At 39.9% G+C, this 23,354-nt stretch overlaps 1 protein-coding gene across 1 annotated transcript in view; it reads right to left on the reverse strand.

Moving 5' to 3' along the window:
• Window positions 1-250: 250 nt before the first annotated feature.
• The window catches only part of Ap1s3 (adaptor related protein complex 1 subunit sigma 3), a 51,961-nt gene continuing 28,857 nt past the window's right edge, over window positions 251-23,354 (reverse strand). The window contains exons 2-5 of the mRNA XM_026390447.2: window positions 14,411-14,589; window positions 12,993-13,101; window positions 4,980-5,117; window positions 251-494 (exon numbers count right to left, since the gene is read on the reverse strand). Coding sequence (XP_026246232.2) covers window positions 459-494; window positions 4,980-5,117; window positions 12,993-13,101; window positions 14,411-14,589 — 462 coding nt within the window. The 3' untranslated portion in view covers window positions 251-458. The remainder of the gene's footprint in view (window positions 495-4,979; window positions 5,118-12,992; window positions 13,102-14,410; window positions 14,590-23,354) is intronic.

Raw genomic sequence — 23,354 nt, forward strand, 5'->3', positions numbered from 1 at the left:
GTTTGAATTAATATATACTTTTAAAAATTAAATATTTAGGAAAGGCATTAATAATATATACTTTACTTTCAGAAGCACAGGTTATCAACAATACAGTTTTCAACCTGTCAGTAGGAGGTCAAATGCAATGCAAATATACTGCAATCATTTTTTTCAAAATTAGCTTTAATATATCACATGGAGTTAAAACATTGCAAACAACTATTCATCCATTGGGTTATTCAACAGTCGTTTCAAGAAACCAGGCACACAAAATGTACTCATATATAGTATAATACAGATGTGTAGCAATTATAAATATATCATGTTAAATGACTTCAATTTGTGCTAGTTAACAAAGAATCCCTTTAAGTTATTTTTGGCATGGTGCCAGAGGCTTTGTCAAGACTGACTGTAAGGCATTGCTTGTTTGTAAATTTATAATTCATAGCACTCGGAGTCTTCAAGTAGATGTACAGTTAAAATGTAGGTTTGTTCATGTATTCTTCCATTGTCTGAAAGAGAACAATGAATTAGAACAATTTTCCCTTTAAGCCGCATTCTGTAGCAAACAGTAAAATCTTTTTCATTCTTTTGGATATATTTTGCCATTATTGAAAAAAGTTTTCAAAAGCATTTGTGGACATAAATCTTTGCCTTCTGATAGAGAAAGGTGGTTTGAAGTTTAAGCATCACTTGTACACATGACCTTATGGCTGGAAAAGCTAAGCTTGATCATCCGATGAGTGTCTGCTAAGAGAAAAGCAGAAACCACACCTGCCAAGAAGCACTGTTGACTCAAGGTGAATGTGTCTGCTAAAGAATCATGAGGACCGCATCCAGGAATGTGTCTAGGGAGGCCTGAAGGGCACTTGCAGAGCACATGTCCTGCTCCCTACACTGTGCAGAACATCCTTGGCACACTTACTGCCAAGACATAAATGATACATACATCATGATTCTGCAGAACGGTGGCCATGGGTTTTGAAAGGCTTTCCTCCTAAGTATACAAATCATGGTTTTTCATCCTACTCATCAGTTACCAAGTTTGCCAATAAGAGACAGCTCCATATTTCTTTTCCAGCATTTTTTTTAAAAAAGTGTTTAAAGAGATTCACAATCATAGATACAGTAATGTTGCAAGTACTATACTGTACAAGATGGGTTGACTTTCCATCGCCCTCCCTCCTACCACAAATACCATATGTTGTTTGAGAAACACCATAGCCCCAGGTTGAATCAATAAAAGAGCTCAGAAGGGCAGCAAGTCTTTCCTGGGCAATACCCTGCCTCTTCTGTGCTGAGTTGCCAGCAGTTCTATTAGCAACCCCTTCCTCACTTGTTCTTAAGTTCAGACCTCAGCGTCTGTGACTCATTCGAACCTGCCAGGAGAGACACTGACAGCATGAGCCAAATAGACCAAGGTCATAGCCAACCAAGATCACCAGGGGGAGACCGTAGTTAGAAATCAGCTTTTCTAACTGCTTCTATCTGCCTTCTAGAATTCAGTGATCTTCTGCTGAAAATACTGCTACTAAATCACCCACACTTTCTTCAAAAGCTCTTAGGCCTCCTAAAAAGCATTGGCCAATAGAGGCCCATATCCTTAAGGCTTCTGTCCTGTATCTCCTCCTAAAGATGTCACCCATGTCTTTTAACTTAGCTGGGGTATCATGCCAGCTAACAGACCATGACAGTTTTATGAAACATGGAATTCATACCCTTTGAAAGGAACACAAAATTACAAATATAAAATTAAGTATAAAGTTTACTTGAAATGATGAGAGGTTATTAATATTTAAAAGATGGCAAATATAACAAAATCCAGAATAGCATGCTATTCTCATTGATTAATGGCCAATGCTCTTCTAACATATCTTAGATTCACTGTAGGGCTATATAAAATACCTTCCTTTTGCAAATTTGACTAAAATGCATGACAATATGAGTACATAGTTCCTTTCTGCAGTCTTGAAGAAGCCTGAGTCAGTCAAAGGCCCTGGAGTTGACACCTCACTGGCTTCGGGGCTCACTGGCCTCTAGCTATCAGCACTGCTCACACTACCAGATGACACAGGCTGCTGACTGCTGTGCTGACTGCCTTGCCTGAGCCCAACTGTCACTCAATCTACATGAACCAGCAACCTCAGAGGTGGTATTTTCTTGAGTTTGTCACTTGAAAGGTTTGGAGCAGACTTTTAAGACAGAAACATCCCTAAAGAGGTGTGCCCTTACCTTTGCAAGAAGAGGGCTGGAGTGTTACCTTGGGACACCTTCTGGCTCTGTCTAGCACTGTGGTGTGCATCTTGTGCATTCTTCACTGTACATGCTATGCCTACTGCACTCTGGTTTGGCTTAGCTGTTAATGTGCTAAGAATGGTGACAGTGTAGGGGCACACTGAGCAGGTTGCTTTCACATACCATTTGACTCTCCCTTCTTTATGTCATCTCTTTGTGTAAGACATCTGCTGATGACTGCCCCTACTGGTAATTCTAGGAATTGCAATCCCTGTGGGTAGTTATCTCTTAGTTGGAATTTCCTTTGTTTCTAACAACTTTATGTCATCCCCTATCCACCTTGTTACTCCCTCCCAAATAAGTCATCCTCAACCAATTAAATTTTGACTTTCCTTATTGTCAACATCTAGCCCTGGTACACTCAGAATAAGCCTGGAGCATCTAGAGCTTTGAGACTCTGAGACCATGAGGTCTTATTAAATGAGTAAAGACAGCTTTTATTTATTTATTTTTATCCTAAAAAACTTAATTTATTAAGTAGATTGAGGAAAAGACTCCGGACCTACTTGGAGAAGGTACTGTGTTCTTAAAGTAAAATCAATGTCATGAAGACCTTTCCTAGCCTACAGTAACAACAAACATTTGCTTAGGTCCAAAGGACAGGGAATCAAGAAAGCACTTTTTTTTTCCTTTTTTGCCTTTATGCAATTATTTTCTCCTACTCATTCTAAACTTTGTGAATCAGGCAAGATAGATAAAGTTAATTTTCAGCAAGCTCACCAAAATGCCCATGAACTTCACTGAAGGGAGTACCAGAGCCCAAAAAAGACACTAGTGACACTTTCTCTATTGGTGGGTGCTATTTATTCAATCAGAGCTATTTAAAGGCAGCATGACATTGCTACTTACTGGGGAACATAGGGTTAAATGCAGGTCCCTGAGACCCACCCATCAAGTTTGTCCACTCAATCACCAGGGACTTGAACTATCATGTCCCTTAATGTGAAAGAATTTACTCGTAAAATACCTGCTTTTCATATTTAGATGAAACTAGAAACACCACATTCACTACAATCTCTTTAATACTCTCTTTCCTACAGAAAGGGGAAATTTCAAAATAATCCAGGTCTGTCTTGGCCCCAATTCAGGAAGCTTTAATTATTGAAGCACCAAAGACCCTGTGAGGAGTCTTTTCCTCCTGTATAGAGATTCCACGTTAGGTACCCTAAGGACAGCATTTTAAATAACCTCTCCCTCTCACCCTCGCTACTCCTCCTCCAGCATATTTTACAAAATATGAGATTCCATGGGATTTCCAAACCACAGATTTCTCTAGTACCTTGTAAAAATCCCCTTCCAGTGGCATTTTGGAGAGAGCCAAGTAAACCTCAGAGAATTGAAATGCATTTTTAAGGTGAGAACACCTCTAGTAATAAATGCATGGCCTCACATGGAGGCACACGGAGCTGCTTATGGGTGCTCACTCAAATAGGTGTCCTTTTTCAGGTCCACTCCCCTAGAGACTGATGCCCTCCATGAGCAGGAGCAAGAAATCAGCTCAAAGGAGTACCAAACATGCTGGAAATCATTCCTAATGTTGTTAACTTAATCAGCCTCTTATTTCCAAAGAGCAGAAAGAATGGCTTTAATGCCAATTTTAAGAAGGTACTTAAGGATGCTCTGGATCCTTTTGACCTGCTGTTATGAAAACAAAGATGCAAAGACCCCACTGACACTCTGGGAGAAGGACCTAGCCTTGGCCAAGCTGGGATGGAACCCAACCCCACCCCCCCCCAGGCACATGCCTGAGCCCGGGCTGATCAAATCATCTGGTTTTGGAGAGCAGAGGTCAGTGGATCTAACTGCTCTTTATCACAGTGTCCATGGGAGGACTGAAGGAGGTAGCATAGGCTAAGTTCCCCATTAGATATGATGCAAATCTGGGCTGCTACTAAAAGAAAAATCCCACAATATAAGAATCACAGAGAGTCAGGAGCAGTACCAAATGGATTCTTCAGAGCCCATTTATATCTCAGCAAGCATCCACAGTGCTTCCAATTTATTTATGCAAACAGGAGCACACGTTTGGCCTTCCCAGGAGGTGTAAGAAATTTTAATTAAAATGATAAATGCCATGTTCAATAACAAAGACCTAATATTCCTGGCAAATGAAATAACTATGTACTGCTATTCTCGTTTCTCAGGCAGCACAGATATTTCAGTGAAAGTCTTTTTATACATCCCATAACATTATTTTTTCAAAGGATAACACCAAGAATTTGATACCTTTTTGATAGTGAGATATCCTAACACTAAAATGTTCATCCAAACAGGACCCATCTGCTTGGGTTCAAATCTGTATTGCCCATTTATTAACTGTGTAAACCTGAGCAGGTCATTAATCTTCTGATGCCTCTATTTACTCATCTGTAAAATGGAGTAACAGTAACTTCTTAGAGTTACTGAAAGAAACAAGCTAATACATGTGAATTGCTTAGAAACTATACTCAGCACAAAGTACCAACAGAATGGTGGTTAATATAATATTTTTTTGAACCTGAGGTCATGTTTGACCACATTCCCATTTTATTTTTTGAGATGGGGTGTCACTAAATTGCCCAGGCTGGCCTTGAACTTGCAATTCTCTTGTTTTAGTCTCCTGAGTAGCTGGGATTACAGGGCTACCCTGTAATCTTATTAACAGTATCGTCACCACCACCATCATCATCATCTTTTCCTATGGCACGGAAAATTGTACTGACCTCTTGTAACATATCAGAGTCTTCAATAGCTTTGACAGCAGTTTTCTTGGATGTTTCCTGAATTTCTCCACCTATTATAAATTCATCAAGGATAAAATATGCCTTTTCAAAATTAAAGATAATATCCAGCTCGCAGACCTGGTGGGACAAAAACAAATGTTTTGATAAAGTGGCAGCAGCAGCAGTGGAGACCCTCCCCAGCAGCCCCAGCTTTCCCACAGCTGCACCCATGCACACCCAAAGACGGGAGGATCAGATGGTATTTTAAGCACAGAAAAGTAGAACTAAGGAATCCCAGGCCCTTAATAAAAGTAAAACCACATTCTATTAAAGCAGACCTTGTCCTTAGAAAATAATATTTTATGCTGCAACAAGAAATTTGAGACTCAGTGGAAGAAGGAGGCTACTCAGCTCCTCTACCCACCTGCAGCAAATAATTGAACCCTGGCTGCGTTTCAGGCACAAGGGCAGAATTTCATTTCTCCTACCCTTTGGTCTGAAAATCTTGGCTTTAGGACTTTCTCCTAGCTTTAAAAGCTCACTCTGCAAATTAGCTCAAAAATGCTAATTTTTCTCAAAATTAGCCCACAAAACAATGTTTTTTAAAATTTAGAGTGTATCAACCTCTCCCAGAAGCCCCATCCCCAGGGTTTCTGGGTCAGGGCCAGAGTGCCACCCTAACAGATTCCTAGAGAATGCTTCTGGCCAGCTGGACTTCACATTAAGAACCACTGTCACAGACTAATGCAGAGTCTGATAGATCTCAGTGTGTAAGTATAGAAAGTGTCAAGGCTACTGTCATACTCCAAATCGGGCTCATTTCCTAGGCTTCCACCAGACAGCAGCTCAAGCACTATCCTTGTGGGTCTTCTGCCTTATTCCAAAGATTTTGACACCTGACCTTCTCTTTGTACCCATAGTACACCCACCCACCTAGAGCTGCCCTCTTTTGTTGGCTCATTCAAAGTCTCCAGTCCTCCACCACCCTGACCTCACTCAGGAGCATCTGATACATTTCACCAATCTGCCTCCTGAACCTCCTCTCCCTTGCTCCCCTGACCTTGGCATGCTCATTAATGCCTGTCCACCTCTATCTCTGATGATTCTTTCTCAGGCTCCTCAGATGATTTGTCTCCTCCTCCCCAATTAAGAAATATTTATGAGTACTTGGGACCTATCAATCATCAGAACAGATGACATCTCTGCCACACACTGCCTAGATTCTGGCCATCTATCTTCTCCTTAAATATTCTGTTCCTCAGCACAGCCTCTTCTCTTTGCAATATTCACATTCGCCCAGACGATCTCGTGGGCTCTCAGAGCTCTGTCCAGCACCCAAGTGGCTCAACACACTCTGATGTCCAGCCTGATCTCCATCTGGGGTATCAGGGTAGACATTTCTACCTGGATATTCCTCCATCCAGATCGCCATGCCACACATCGATCTGAACTCTTCCTAATTGCTCAATCTAACCCCTTCTAGAGTTCAGTTCATTTTACCCTCCCCTCATTCCTTTCCATCCCTTGGGCTTGCCCTCCCCTTTAGTAACCAATTCCTATTGACTCTACCATCTAAATAATCCCTATCCTTCCCTCTCTCCTCCCACAATCCCCCCCACACCCCCTGTTCCACTTCACAGCTGCTCAGACCTACAACACCCCTCACTGGGCCCATTGTGATGAGCTTCCAGGTGGTGTCTGTGCCTGCTCAGAACCATCCATCACTCACACTGCTAAAACACTGATCTTGTACCTCTCTGGCATGAGGTCATGTTCAGGACCAGGTTCAGTTCCTTACGAGCACACAGGGATCTGACTATCCATCCAGGCCCTGCTCTCTGCTCTCCTGTGCCCATGCTTCTCCTGAGCTACAGCCACAGGTACCACAAACTTGCCATGTTCTTTCATGCCTTCGCCCTGGCACATTCCAGCAATTCCTAGAATGTTCTACCAAATGCCCTTTCTTTTATCTTGCTGCTGGCAAAACCAAGCTCATATTTCAAAGCCAAACTGAAAAGTCTCAGATGCAATGATTTCCCCAAATCCTCTTCCCATTCAGATTCCACATGGCTTCCCCTCCGTTCTCACATCTGGGCACTGGTGTGTTCTAACCTACTGTCCGTAAGGCAGAGACCCTGTTTCAGTCAGCTTTATGTCCCTAGAATCTGGCACACAGTGGAGCACAATAATTTTGGAATGCAATGAATCTGGAGTAAATGAATGAGTTGGCTATCATACAGCCTTGTTTTTATCACACCAGGGATTAATGACTCCCCAGATAAACAATTCTCTGATTCCACCAAATGCTATAACTTTATATAAAATGGGTGTCAATATTTTAGCAAATTGCTCCATATATTTAGAATTCAGGTCAATAAACTTACAACACAGAACTGGTTTATGTTGACAGATAGAATTGAATCTAGAAGCATATGAACAAATGGATAGAATGCCACTGTAATGGATGGCCAGCTCAGAAAAACTCATCTAACTCATCAGCAAAGGTTACAATCTCCTCATTCATTAGAAAACAGCATTCATCAACAATAAGCAGATAGAGAGGAAAATAGATTATCTGTATTTATCCCTTCCTCCCTCAAGAGTCTCTCTTTATGTGTGTATGTGTGTGCCCACATAAACATATATGAATAATTCTAAAATTAAAATCTGTCCACTAAAACATCACCCTATCACTTCCCAGACCAATAGGTTTCCCTCTTGAGATCCCCCATCAGGGAGAAAATGGCATGATAAAAGGGTATGTCCACAGTTTATGAACTCTTTGTTTTACTTCTCATTGTAAGAATTTGAATGAGAGTGGAATGAAGTTTTCCAAGTGAAAATCTGGACAGATCAGAAAACAGTGTGCACCATGCACCACTATAAACAAGGGGGAATTACAGCACACACCAGGGAGGAGATCTGCAACATAAATGATGATGGGGAAGGGGAAGGAGATAGTGTCCATGACACAAAAAGAATCCTTGCAAATATCTAAGATTAGTATCGCAATTGGAAAAAAAAAATTTTAAAGTAAAGACTGTTTAAGAAACAGTTCAGACAAAGCAAGAAAGGGAAAATGCCAGCACACATTTAATGCGGCCTGTAGCTCGCTAGCAATCAGAGAAATGCAAATGTAAATTAAAACAACATTCACTGCTGCTAACGTATGGATATATAGGTTTTTGCACCCACTGTGAGTGGAATTTATGGATTTTATAGACTATTTCAGAGGGTCAAATTGTAGTATCTATCAATTGTAAACATTGTAAAACTTCCACAAAGAATTTCTCATATTATACTCAAACCAGTGTACCAAATATAATGAACAACAAAGATTATGGTAGTATCATTTTTTTTATCATTGGTTGTTCAAAACTTTACATAGTTCTTGACATATCATATTTCACACATTTGATTCAAGTGGGTTATGAACTCCCATTTTTACCCTGTATACAGATTGCAGAATCACATCGGTTACACATCCACTTTTTTACATATTGCCATACTAGTGTCTGATGTGTTCTGCTGCCTTTCCTATAGTATCATTTTTAATGATAATTTGAAACAACTTAAATTCTATCCATAGGAAGTCGTTAAAATAAAATATGTATACACCCACAGGGGCATGGGAATTCTATATAGGTATTGGGAAGAAGGAGATTTACAGGGATAGATATGGAAAGAGCTTCAAGATAGACTTGTAAGGAACAACAACAACAACAACAACAAAAAAAAAGTTGCAGAGTCACATGCATAATGCAATCCCATTTATCTAAGAATAAAAATTATGTATGTCTTGAAGGACATGAAAAATGTGCATTACTTTGTAATTTTCAGCAATATAACTAAACAAAAAGAAATCACAGTAGATTAGACATCCACACACAGGAAAGAGGGTATGAGAAGTAAGCAGTTACCAGAGGTCAGGAGAGGCAGAAGTCGGGAGTTACAGGAGCGATAGCAAAGGAGCCTTAGGGTGCAAGGTGGATGTACATCAGGAATCCAAGATAGACGGGAGCCTCATCAGGACAAACCAGCAATCAGAGTCTAGCAAGTGGACCCAACAGATACTAATGCAAGTTCTCTAGGAATTTGTGACACCCCACTCTGAGAGCGGCACCTATCCCCAGGCCCGTGGGGTCTCCTCCAGTAGCCATGGGGCAACAAATTTACTGCACCTAGTTTCAAGGGATAAGAATAAGGTAAGGTGGTATGCAGATCCAGTTACATAAAAACATACATACTTTGATATACAGTTACTACCTCTAGATCATTGAGAGAAATGAATAAACAAGTTCATTGTCATTATGGAGAATTCTGATAATGAGCAAATATTTCGTATACAGCAACTTCAAAATGCTATTCTCTGGTTAATCTTTGAGACTAACTCCAACTGAGAATAAGAGATAACATCCCTGGAGAACCTTATGCAAAATTCAAGTTTCTTCAGTTATTGCTTCATTACTCAAATACTTCTAAATTCCTCAAGATTCTGCCTCAATGCTTACAAGACTCCACTCTACCTAATTATGTGAACACCTGTGGCTTCCTGCACCATGTTAATATAACATGAACCTCTGTACTCATTTTTTCCTTATGTTATCTATAGCATCAAGAATAAAGTTGACAACAGCAGAATCTTGACTTCCTTCTTGTGTTTTACTATAACACGGCTTGTGGGTCTTTTCTTTTGGCAGAAGCCCTGCTGCAGTGAAGTTATTTCTGGCATTTCACCAACTAAATCCTTTTGAGTAGAGTCTAAAAGCACCTGCCCTTAACTGAATTTTGTTCCAACGTCAATACAAAAAAATTCAAACTGCATGCAGAAAATGCTTCAGACAATAAGAAACTACATAAATACTATAAAGCTATGTATAAAATAAAAAGTTATAATACAACATATGACTATACGGCAATTTAGAGTTTATAAAGTTTTGCTCTTTACTTTCTCTTTGACCCTCATAGCGAGCAGCTCCATGAGGCTAGCAAAGCAAATACTTCTATTAACCTTTCTGAATGCCATTTTTCTCATCTGTAAAATGGAGATAGATGATGGGTCTTAAATCATGGGTGAGTTAGTACAAGCTGACAACAGGACTCGGCAGGATGCTTAGTGGTCCCTACATGAAGTTCAAAAACTTGCTGGGATGGCCACATCTGGGTACTCTGAGTGCATCAGTAAAACTTCATACCACAATCAGTAATGGAAAGTTTGGTAGGTATCTAAATCCTCAAACAGACGCTTATCTACTGTGAGACTCTAAGGCATTTCTTCTTAGCCTCTATAAATTGGGGTTAATGCTACTTACTGAAGATCGAAAGATTAACTAGTTAATCCTTGTAAATCTCCTTGGAATTGAAAAGTGCTAAAAAATACATAACTTAAATTAGTAAAACCAGAGATTTTGATTTCTCTGTCTTTGGAAGATAATATTTGCCTGAGTTATAAGAGATGCTAAGGACAATGCTTTACCTTGGATAATAAAAGGGCATGGTTAAAGGGAACACAAGAGGAAAAGACATATTATTTCTGAGATGATGTCAATGAAAATCGGCACTTTGCTCATCACTGTTAATTAATAAGAATTGAACACCTACTGGGCACAGAGCCTTGAAGGGCTCTTAGCTGCTCTTAGCTTAATCAAAGATTCATTGATTTTTTTAGTGAATTACATTTTGGCTCATGACAAAGATCGAGCTTCTAAAGGATACCAGAATAGGCTGGAAAATTAATGTTAGAGAGCTGGGAATTCACTCTGACTTTCCTTCTACTTTGACTGGACAAAACATTGGTGAAGGTCATTCAAATTCTCTCGAGATGTGACATGCTCTGAAATACTTGGTTGAATTTCGGTTAGATACACCGAGATCAAAACTCAGCCTCAGTTCACATTATCACCCTTGGTTTAATCTAAGAAAACAGAACAGGTCAAATCAGAGTTCAGAAACAAGGGAGAGAAGACAGGTGATGGGAAATTTTGGACTTCAGAAAACTCTTCCAGACCCTTGCAAAGGGCCATGTCTGTAGTTTATTTCAAAGGAAAAATAGCAAAATGCTAGAATTCATAGAAATAAAAGAAAGTGTTAAATTATCTCACATTTGAAACGTTACTTTACATCTGTAAATCACTCTTTAAAAAATGAAAACTCGGTGAAGCAGGAGAAGGAAAAAGAAAAAATGGCATAGCTGTCTTATTACTTCCATATCGACCCACAATTAAAATCCTTGAAGCAGCATTTTAGGACTAAAACATCATTTACAAGGGAGGAAAAGGTGGGGGAAGGGAAGGAGAGAAAATTCTTTCAGAACCTCTCCCAGGACTCATTCTTAAGAAAACTATTGCAACAAATCTGATAAAGCCCTGATCAACTCTGCAAAAACTGCTTTTTCCATTACAGGGAACACAGAAGACTCTTCTGGGAACAAATTCTCCTAACTTTTCTTGATTAAAAAAAAAAAAAAAAAGTCTTTAGTGAGCAAGAGGATAGGGCAGAGAATATTACGAGAGAAAGACATTTTCCAAATCCAATGATATGTTTCTTGAAATGGTGAACTAGATTAAATGATTGGCTAAAATCTGGCTCAGAGCTGGTTACAATGGATGGAAGAAAACAAACAAGACAAAGTCAGGACTTCAGTGACTTGCAACTTGGTGGTGAGGCAGCTCTTGTGTTAGGAGTGCTTTGACCTGTGCCATGTCCTGAAGGACTGGCGATGGCAGGTATGCGCAGTAGGAACATCACAAGGTTGGAGGAACGGCCAGGGACTGAGTTCTGAAAGCTGAAATGCCAACCTAGGAGGTTTGAATTCTATTCACGACAGATAATGAAAAATGACTGCAAAGGGAGGCCATGCCTAAGAAAGACGGCCAAGAAAGAAACAGAACAACCCAGAAACAGAAAGGACCCAATGGGAAGTTTAGAAAGGAAGGCAAAACTGAAATCCCAAGTGAACCTCTGCTAGTGAGAGTGGAAGGGAAGAGATGGATGGTAGTCTAATTTGAATAGACAGAGGTAGATTCTACAAAAGGGTAGGAAAAAAAAAATAAAAGAACCCTATCCTTGGGCACCGGAGAATTCTGGAACATAATAAATTTCAACCTCAAGATAGAACAGGTAGGTTCTAGACTGTGAGATGCCCAGTGAAGCCCATCACCAGAGATGCAAAGAAGAGCCAGCTGGTGAAGGATTTCAGGAGAGAGAGTCAGTAGATACACCAGGAGAGTAGGAAGGAAAGCAGGGCATTTAGAGGGCAAGATACAAAGGACAAGAGCCAGCAGAAATCATTGCCATGGCAAAATAAAGAGGAGGGAACTTAAAGAACACATTGCAATGAGGAAGGATCCAGGGCTGCAGAGAGGGGAGGGAAGGTGGGGACTCAGGAAATGTCACTGGTGTTGACCAGCAGGGAGAGCTCAATGGTGGCTTTGTGATCTCTCTGGAGCAGAAAAGACAGAACCCCTGCTGTATGCTAATGTTGAATGAATGGGCTGAAGGTTCAGGCAGATCGGGTATGATATGAAATAAGGATAATATTGGTATAGTATGTTACTTGGCAGCAAATGCAAAAGGATTCTGGAACAGCAACGTGAACAGAAAGGATTTGGGCTTTTTCTGTTTGGTGTTTTATTTTTCCTTACATATTAACAACATTAAAGAATATTTGTAGCATGGGATAAAAGGCCAGAAAAGGGCTAAAAAGTCAAAAGGAAGAGAGATATCAAAGCCAGTAAGGAATGAGGAAGAGAGCATCAAGGACCCTCCATGACTAAGTTCTGGTTCAGTGAAAAAGGTAAAGACCCACCCCCTCCAGAAAGGTTTGTCTTTCATTTACTAAGAATAACAGGTAGGGAGAAAAGCTGTGTTCCGATCCAAGGTGGACTCGTACTATCCTGGGAACAAATGCAATTCATATTTCAGACTTGGGAGAGAGAAGGAGTGTAATAAGAGAGAGAACTGAAGCAGGAGCTGAGATGGAGACTGAGTCTAACAGAGCAGAGCAACACTTACGTTTCCAAAGTATTTGTCCAGCAACTCCACATAACGGTGAACGATCTCTAGTGTCAAAAGCTCATTGTCTTGATTTTCTACTGCACAGCAAAAATACAAACTAGCATACCTTGAAAAAAATAAAGAAAGCAAAACAGGATGAGACGTTAAACAACCAAAAGATGGTTTTTCCCAATGAATACACAGTCCCCTCCACTTCTCCAGAGAGTCTCCCCTTCCAAGAATTAAATTATTATTCATCACATCCAATATGCTCCCTAAATATGAAACAGAATATATACAAACATTGTGGTGATCACATCACTTCTGTTAATTACATGAAAGGCTCTCAACACAATTTTACCTTGAAGAGCTATTATCAGGGGGACAGAATTCTTTGGTCCCTGGAAATCAGGGTGAGTAAAATTCTCTCCAGCTTATAAACTGTGCTTTGTAAAATCCAAAGCCCTGACCCATGCTCTCAGGGGCCCTTGCTTCGTGCCCTGGTACTTCATAAGGCTCTTCAGTCTTTCGGTAGACATCCCTCAATTTGTCAGCTCTGAGCGTGGACCCAGCAGAAGGATCAGCACCTGATGCTAACTTACTCCATTAAATATCAGTCTGCAGAGGTCACCTCCATTTTTCCTTCTAGGTTTTATAAGCACCCTCTGCAAGGACACTTCTAATGTTTGCTTTCCTCCTGGAAACCACGGTGTGAGGCTGGATGCAGGTTCAGTCAGGTTGGCCATGTTCTGGTCCTACTCAGGCATCAAGCTTCTGGTCTCCATGGGCAAAATCACTCCCTCGCAGGGCTCAGTTTTCTCATTTATAGAGATTCCTTTCTAGGATAGTCTTACCGTTTCAAACAGATGCAGTAAAAAGAATATATAGGCTTTAAAGCCAGAAAAACCCAGATTTGAGTTCTGGCTCTACCAATTACCAGTCAGTTACTGTGACTGGAAATTAATTCCTTGAACTGTGTCTTCCGTTTACCCAAGTACAAATATGAATAATATGTATATAAAAAGCTGCTCCAGTAAACACAGTCCCCATCTCTCTAGCACATGAGCCTGAATTGTCTCCATAGCATGTTACTTACTAAAATATCTTACTTAAACCAAGGAGTACACTCTGTGACAGCAGGAGAGTTACTTGTCTGTATCTGTGGCCATAAGTCAGAATGCCGGGAATATGACAGGGGTTCATCCAATATTTCCTGAATCCATCTATGCACAATCAACATACGGTACTAGTCTTTAGAATCCATCCTAGCCCATGGAAGTCATTTTAATAATAAGAGTTCTTGGCTAGTTGGCTTAAAGGTACAAATATCTGAGCCTCAGCCTTCCAAGACTTCAGGTGTTGTAACCTAATATGTTCACGATTAGAACAAACCAAAGCAACAGTGAGAAATCCAGTTCTTATAAAATTACTCACACCTTTTATAAACAAGTTTTAGCTCCTTCCAGTCAATAAAACTGCTTGTCCTGTGACCACGAGAGAGAATAATCTGAACAATTTCCCGAGTGACCTTTTTCCTTTCTTTGTCGGGGAGGGTGGTGTACCATTTCTGCAGCCGCAATTTCCCTTGTCGACTGAAGAGCAATATGAAATGTATCTAGAACAAATAAAAAAACAGGGAAAACCAGAACTTGGTCAACCGAGTCATTCTGCAGAGACACAGAAATTCAGTGGGGTTCACAGGGGAATATAAATGAGAACAGATGAGAAACATTATCATGAAAATCATCTCATTTGACAAATGACATGCAACCCATCAGAGAAAAAAAGTGATGTGCACATCACAAACATAGCTTACTTCTATTATAGGGGATGGATTCTGTTTTAAACTTCAATTCCTTTTTAAGACTTCAAGAATCATTTAATGACAAATATATCAAGGGAGTAGTAGTAGTAGTCCTTGAAGAAAATAAGCAGGGCAGGGAGAATGTTAAAATCAGTGGAAGGATTTACTTTAAAAGTTACATCCTAGTTACAGATCACAATTATAGAAACATAATGATGATATAGAAATAAAGGAGAGAAGGAGAGAAAATAAGGATGAGGTAGGGGAAAGAGAAACCGAGAAGGGGACCATATTTAGGTCTTAAATCTGAGCTCTGCACTCTACTTTGTGGGCTCCTTGGCTGAGAGCTTTGGATCAGCCATCTCAAGTTGCAACTGTCCTTGGCATCGCGGCAGATTTTTTTTTAACAATTTAGATAGCATGATGGCTATACTAGGAAGCAGCCTGATTTTATTTTCAAATGTTTCAAAATGTATATTTGCAATGAAAGTTTATATTTAAATAAATTCTAAAAGCTTTCAATGAGGGGAAGACATTGTAACATCTAGAAATATACTTTTAGTACTTGGATGGATGGTAGATTTTATTTTCAGAAATTGTCAGATGGCTGATGCTTATCTTAGGAGAGATTAAATTTCCTCAACCCACAGTATTAGAGGGTCAGGCTTAAAAATCATTATTTTGGTTTTTAAAAAAATAAAATGCATTGTTTTGGTTAAATGTGTCATAGAGGGGAAAATATATGCTGGAAACCAAAAGTAATTACATTTAAAATTTTTTAACAAATATTTAACTCTTCTTTTACTGAAGGATTTGGCTCTAAATGTTATAACTTAGGCCTAACATCTCCCAAGGTGGGATAGCTGGGGCCCAGACTAAAACAATTCTTCCTTCAAAGCTTCCCCAAACCCCAACCTACAGAATGTGAGGACTTAATAGCTGATTTTCTGTCTTAGAAATAAAATATCTATGATAGCAAGATCCTGAGGACTAAGACATCCATTGGTGATGAGAAACCAAATTAAAAAGCCCTCCTTATTCTGCAGCTTTAAGAAAAACCATCTTCAGACTGAAATTTTAAATACCTGCTTTGCACAGAGCACTTTCTTAAATACCCATTTCACCATCAGCACAGGTATAAATAACTCAGTAATGGAACACAGTAGATATTTCCTAGGAATCATATGGAGAAGGTATTTTTGGTTCGCAGAGATATCATGAAAGTGACTGCTATTTTATAAGTATAAAATTGAATGACTGAGAGATCAGAAACCTCAAGTTCTTGAGGTTATAAAAATGTGCACCAAGTTCAAAAGAAGCAACAGATCAACTCAAGTTTATCCATGAATTGCATGGCCTAAGACGTGGTTGGAAGATCTAGTCCTCAAGTTCTGTTCTAGTGAAGAACCAGGCTTGTGCTGTGGAGGCCGGTACCTCTCCAATCTCAAAAACACAGCTTAAGCCAACGGGGAAGAATGAATTGTAGTGATTCGCCTCCAGCAATTAATTTTATCCTATTTATCAGTTTAGTCCTTCAGGGCACACTTGACTAACTTGTTTCAAGAGGTTAACTAAATACTGTTTTTGATTAGCATTAGCTTGAGAGTAGGGAAAAAAAAAAAAAAGCAAACGGGAGGGTTTTTTCCAGTATTTGCAGAGATAGTCAACTTCAAGTTGATGTCAAAAACAAACTTCACCAGTTTCAGAAAAGAACACCCCAATGTCCCTTTTTAGCAATATTTCTGGGAAGAACAAAAATAACAGGCTGATAATACTCTCCCATAAAATCAACGCTCCACAAAGACCTCCCATCCTCACCTCAAAAGGGGATACTTCTGCCAGTCACCATTTTGAGGGGTCTAGTTCACAGATGATCCCACAAATCCAAAGATATCAGAAGAATCAAGACTTCCTTGCCCCCAGAGTATCCACTGGAGCAATTCCTCACCTCAAAGGGCAGAACCTCAAATTCTCAGTAAGATCCAGGAGTTGAACTATTCTGGGTGTTTTCTTATTATATACTTTTTAATGCCTACAGTTGCCACTCAGTAAGAAGGGTGGCCTGATCAGGTTATAGCCCTCACAATCGAATTCTGTCACCACTAATGTTCCTGCATCAGCACAGGAGCTTTTGGGGACCCCCTCGGGTCCAAACTGTAACAGGCATTATAGCAAAAATGCACTGTACTTGCAAACAAAGGATATGAAGGCGATATATTATTAATAGTTATTATATATTAATAGTTGCTACTATTAATATTAAAATTATTAATAATCATTATTTTAGAACAGTGGAATTATAAATGTTATTTTCTTCTTTGTACTTGACTGGATTTTCCAAAATTCATATGTATGATTCTATGACTAGAAAAAAAATGCTTAATAAAAAGAATCTTAGTGATTTCAATAAAAATCAGTCAGCAAGGCCTAATACTAAGTAAATGTCAAAGTTCTTTCAACAAATAAAATTATACCTCAAAGAGATGGCATGCAATTCAGGGGAACCTGCAGGGTGGCAAGAGCAATCGGGTCTGTGTGGCTGCCAGAGATCAGACGGGGAGAGGAGCTTGGTGGGGCTGAGCAGAGGGCTGTCGGCGCAGGGAAGGTACCCATGTGAGCTGTGACGGCGGGGGGTGTGGCTTTACCAAGGTTTCCAGCTGCTAGAATGTCCAAGACGAAAAGAGGACCTTAAAGGGCTTTGGGTGGACTTACTACTGAGTGGACTTTGAGTGATAATGATGAGTCAGTGTAGGTTCATCAGATATCACAGAGGTGCCCCCAGGTTCAGGGTGGAGACTGTGGGGGAGGCTACAGGTGTAGGGGGAGGGGTGTATGGAACATCTGTCTGCCTTCTACTTAATTTTGCTATGAAAATACCTCTAAAAATAAAAAGGACAAACTAACTAGACCAAATGCCTTCCCGCCACAGGACTAAGATGCCAGCCGTGCATAAGGATAGAGATGGCAGTTAAGGAGTACATAAAAATGAGCATCACTGCCTTGTCAGGACCCTCTAATCTTTATTTCTGATTTCAAAGCAATGTTATTTAATTCTGGCAACAAAATGAAGAGAAGGAGGGAGGGAGGGAGGGAGGGAGGAAGCATGAACATGTGGTTTAGGGTCTCTTCACGCTACCTGGAGCACTGTTTTGCAACATCAGGCTGTGACCTCCTGTGTTGTGAAATAAACAGCAGATCCCAATCGCCTGTTTTGAGTGAAACAGAGCCTGACAGAAGACACGCCTCAGAGCAGTCACACCTGTTAAGGGTTAAGGATTGTGACCAGAAACTTTTGTTCCAATGGCATATACTTGTACTAAGTAGAGGTTCAAAACCCATTTTCCTGCTATCATTCATGGCTAAAAGAAGGAAGAGAAGAAAGAGGAGGAGTGAGGGGAAAGGACAAGGAGAAAGATGACAAGCATATGAACACAGCAACAAGGTCACTGACAACAAAGTGAAAAGTAAAAGAAATGTTTAATATAGAAAAGCAACTTTTTATTTAGTGTTAATATTTCAACTCAGAAGAATATTGGGTACCAGGAAGAAGAAAAAAGTGTATATATGTGTGTATACATGTATATAAATACACACATTTATATTTTAAAAGTTTACACACACACACACACACACACACACACACACACACACACTTTTTTTTCCAAGTACGGGAAACAATTATTTGGATAGGACTCTGTATGTGCCAAACCATTACATTTTAAATAGTCAGAAAGCCAACCTTCAAGAAGGGCAGTAAAGATTAAATAGCTAAAGTCCTTATGAAAAATAGAAAGATACCACCTTTGAAGCAGAAATGGATTGAAGCTTCTTTTTTGTCATGCTGACACACTAAATAATCAAGTAAAATGGAGAAAAATACCTCCTTCGGTTACAGGTGTCAGTTTGAAAGCCCTTCATGGGGCAATCAGCACCCTCACCTCGTTTCAAGATTAACCCAAGATAATCTCAGGAGAAGTAATCACATCAGCAGCTAAAATAAATGGATTTCAGAGACATCTGTTGGCATAAATAATTTATTCATTTGACCATTATTTGTGGTGTGCCTAGGAGGTGCACTACAAAACAGACACGTATAAGAGAATTGGTTTTCCCCCTGGGAAGCTCATAATTGTGATACGAAATCAAAAGAAATTTCAAGGTAAACATATGGAATTAAGCACAGGCTTTTATCTCCTCTCCTACCCCAACTACCACTGATGGGGCAAGAGTGGAATTGAAAATAAATGTATCAAGCCCCTGAGACTAAGAATGGCAGGGGAGGTGGGGGTAGCCTTTGGATGATGGAAAGGAGACAGAGTGTGATGGAGACTTAGTAAAGCAGGGGCAGCTATGACGGAACAAGGTGGTCTCCAGAGAGAAGCAGCTAGTTCTTGTCAGCGAATGCCTGAGAGCAACACTTGGAGGCACATATCCTTAGAAAATGGGGGCTGAGGAAAAGTCCTGGAAACAGGAGGCTGACCCAGAAATCTTCTGGTAGAAAACTGGTATTTGCTATTTGCAGAATTTTCAGGGTAAGAGCCAAGTGAGAACACAAGTCCATGCACATACGCCTACACACGCACACACACACACACATACACACACACACACAGCAATACATTCCCAATGGCTTTGTTAAAGGACACGGAAATTTAAGGAAGGTCGTGCACTGGAAAACCTAGGCACAGCTTCAGCACAGACATGTGAAAAGCGTGTTGCCCTACGATCTTGCGTGTCAAGATATCACACGAGGCAACAGGAATTTCTCAGCTCCATTAAAATCCTGTGGGACCACTGTCATATATTGCTGTCCATTCTTAACAAAAATCTCACGATGTGCATGACTGTGCACTTCAGAGTTGTATCAACACTCTGAGGACTGGCACAAACCATCTAGGTCCTTAAGTCATTATAGACGCCTGCAACCCTCCTGGATCTTACACCAAATCCAGAGGCAGCAAAGCCCTGCATCTTCATTTAAGAAAAGAAAGTGTTTCTGAGCCTCCACCTCCAGCTTTTTTTCTAACATAAAATTTCTTCATTCAAGAAACTGATTCCTGTACATAATGGTGGGATTTGTTGATATGCAAACAACATAACATAAGTTGGGCGATATCATTACCTAATATTTCCCCTCCCCTCCCCTAGGCAAGGTCCCTCTCCTCTCCTCTACTAGTCTCCCTTCAGATTTCATGAGATCTCTACCATCTCCGCACAACCTCTCTTTTCTTTTCCTTTTTCCTCTCTAGCTTCCACGAATAAGAGAAAACAAAGACACTTGACATTCTGAGCTTGACTTATTTCACTTAACATAATGTTCCCAAGTTCCATCTATTTTCCTACAATTGCTTAATTTCATTTTTCTTTATGGCTGCATGAAATTTAATTGTATATACATACCACATTTTCTTTATCTATTTATCCCTTGATGGACACCTAGCCTTGTTCCATAGTTTGGCTATTGTGAATAGTGCTGATATAAACATGGGTATGTACATATCTCTGTAGCATGATGACTTTAATTTGGGGGAGTGGTGTAGCTAGGTCATATGGTGCTGCCTCCAATATTTCTTAAGAAACAATTGGAGGATGTCCCCCAGAAAAGGAAGGAGTAAATGCAAGAGTGTCTATTCTCTTGGGCAAAATCCAAAGTGAAATCCAAATTGAAATCCAAAGTGAAAGTGTGGTGCAAGGGAAGGTGAGAATGATGTGATGTGGTGCTTGGCCAAGAAAGCAACCCCTGTAGAGGGAAGGGGAGGGTGGGGGAGGAAGCATCCAGAGTGAAGGCAAAAAAGGAAGAGGATGTTCTGTATAGTTGAAAAGTATTGACAGGCTTCTGAAAGACCTGCCAGTGCATTGGAGAAGAAATAGTGACAGATAAACAGAAAACTAGGCAAGTGGAAAAAAATGAGATTATCAATCTAGGAAAAAATGATACAAGAAAGAAATCATGATCATGGTTCTTAAGACTATGTTGAAGAGAGAAAGTGTGGGGTGGTGTGTGTGTGTGTGTATGTTGGGTGAGGGAGGGGTGAATGGAAGAGAAGGAATGCTCAGTTACCCTAATGGGAAGAAGTCAGGAGATAGTGTAAACAACCAGCACAGCACATTACTTAGAAATATAAACAGCAAAAGAAAAGGTTGTAATTATTTAAATTAGTTGCCTCTGAGAGAAAAGCCTAGAAACCAACAGGGGGTCCTTTTTTATCACAAATTATTTGACTTTGGAAACTATGTGCATGTGCATGTACTGGATTACAAAATAAAAGGTAATTTTAAAAAGAATAAATTAGGGGGATGGAATATCTATTGATAAACCTTATTCTGGATGTTGTCATCCCCTCTCCTTCCCCAGAGAAAATGCACAAGTTTAGAAGGCAAACACATAAATACATTAATTGTTCTAAACTATTCGGTCTACACTAACATTTGATTTTTTCTGATGTAGTTTTATTTTTCAACCTGTACCAGCTCGTGGAATAAGGAGATTCCAGGTGGAGTAGGACATTTTAGTATATGTCTTGATTTTACTTCAAGGCAAATAACATTTGGCCTGAATTCTTGTATTCCTAATACGGTTTTTTTTTTCTCTGCATGGTTGAGGTATAAGTGAGGAATAAAAATTGTATACATGTGGCATAAAATGTGATGTTTTGATATATGTATACTTTGCGAAATGATTACCACCAGCTAACTAACATCACCCCCTAGTTATCCTGTGTGTGTGTGTGTGTGTGTGTGTGTGTACTGAGAACACTTCACATCTACTGTCTTAAGAATAAAAGCATATACTACCTTATTCCTAACTACAGGGCCATGCTGTCTATGTTATTGGCAGAAACCATTTATCCTCGCTGAAACTTTGGACCCTTTGGCCAAAGCGTCCCATTTCACTTTCCCACCTAACACAATTTTTAAAGAGAGGACTGTTAGAAGTTTTTGCTGATTCTGTGACTCTCCTTCATGTTTTAATAAGTCACTTTGTGTGCCCCTCATCCTTTGCCTTTGGATTAAAGAAGTCTCACCTCTTAAGCTTCTTTTCCTATCCTGGGTTTCTTAATTCCCTTATCATTTTGTGTTTCTTCCTGAATAACTTCATTCCTTGCTCATAACAGGGACTCAAATATTGGAGGAACTATTGAATTTTGAGATGTGTCAACTAGTCTTGGATAAATATTCAGGGTAAAAAAAAAATCACCTTGAGTTTTTGATAAGGGTTATAGAACACTACACTTTTCTTAAAATAGCTTTCCTTATAAAGCTTAGGATTCTATTGGGCATCATAAACTCACCACTGGGGTTACTATCTGTTATGGTTTGAATCTAAGATATTTCCCAAAAGATTGAGAGAATCAGCCATGTTCAGAAACGGGATGATTAAATTATAAGAGCTATAACCTAATCAGTGGAATAATCCATTTTGGTGGATTAGTGGATTAATCCATTTGATGAGTTCATAATTTGAAAGGACTATTACAGTGTGGGTGGTAACTGTAGGTAGATAGGGCATGACTAGAGGAAGTGGGTCACCAGGGGAGGGTATCCTTGAGGACTATACCTTGTCCCTGGCTGCTCCCTCTCTTTCTTCTTTTCTGCTTCCCAGATACCATGAGCTGAGCAGCTTTCCCCAGCCATGCCCTTGTACCAAGATGTCATGCCTTATTTCAGGTCCAGAACAATAGAGTGTGCCAATGATGAGATGAGACTACTAAAATCATGAGCCCAAAATAAATTTTTCCTCCTCAAGGTGTTCTTGTCAACAGTTATTTTGGTCATAGTGATAAAAATCTGACTAACAGAGTGACCCTCTGAAACCCACTGGCCTTATGCTACAAATTAATATTTTAGTTCTTTCAGATGTATTACATGTCAGTCCAACCAACATGGTGTTTCTGGTTTGGTCCAAGGTGTGCTACACTGTAGTTATCCCTAGGTCATCTAGGTATGGCTCAGGGCATGCTGAGCATTTATTAATAGACAAAGCCACATCCCCGGCCAGAGGTACGTGAGCAGTAGAGTAGTTGGGATGTTAGAGGGGAAGATTTTGACAATCAGAGGATGAAATGACATTATACACACTAAGCTCTTGTGCAGAATGTGGCGTGAAGCACTCTAGTAAATCACTAGTCACTAGGGTATCATCCAGGAATTGGCCCCTCCCACTCACTATCATTGAGGTCAACAGAAACCACTCTCCCTTACCCCTTTGGAATCATACTGTTATCATCCCCTCACTGTTTTCACTCACAGCTCCCATATCCTGATGGGAAGAGTCTGTGACTGCATCTCACAGGTCTCCATGAAGGCCTTCTGAGATTCCCTGACAGCAAACCACCCAACTTCTGGCTGACTGCTACCTTATTCAGTCACCTCATCTCATTAATCACCTCTCCCAGAAACAGCCCAAGCTTGCAGATGAAGCACTCACGGTTCTTTTCTTCCTTATGCCTGTTGAACAATGGCCTTCTGATCATGTATTTAATGATCCTGTGCAAGGTGCTTACTTTCAGGTTCCCCATTTTTTAACTTATGTTTGTACATTTTTTTTACTGTCTTTTCTATAATTAACAGCAGCT

This window comes from Urocitellus parryii, chromosome 1, assembly GCF_045843805.1.
Source record: "Urocitellus parryii isolate mUroPar1 chromosome 1, mUroPar1.hap1, whole genome shotgun sequence".
In the NCBI taxonomy this organism is placed as follows: Eukaryota; Metazoa; Chordata; class Mammalia; order Rodentia; family Sciuridae; genus Urocitellus; species Urocitellus parryii.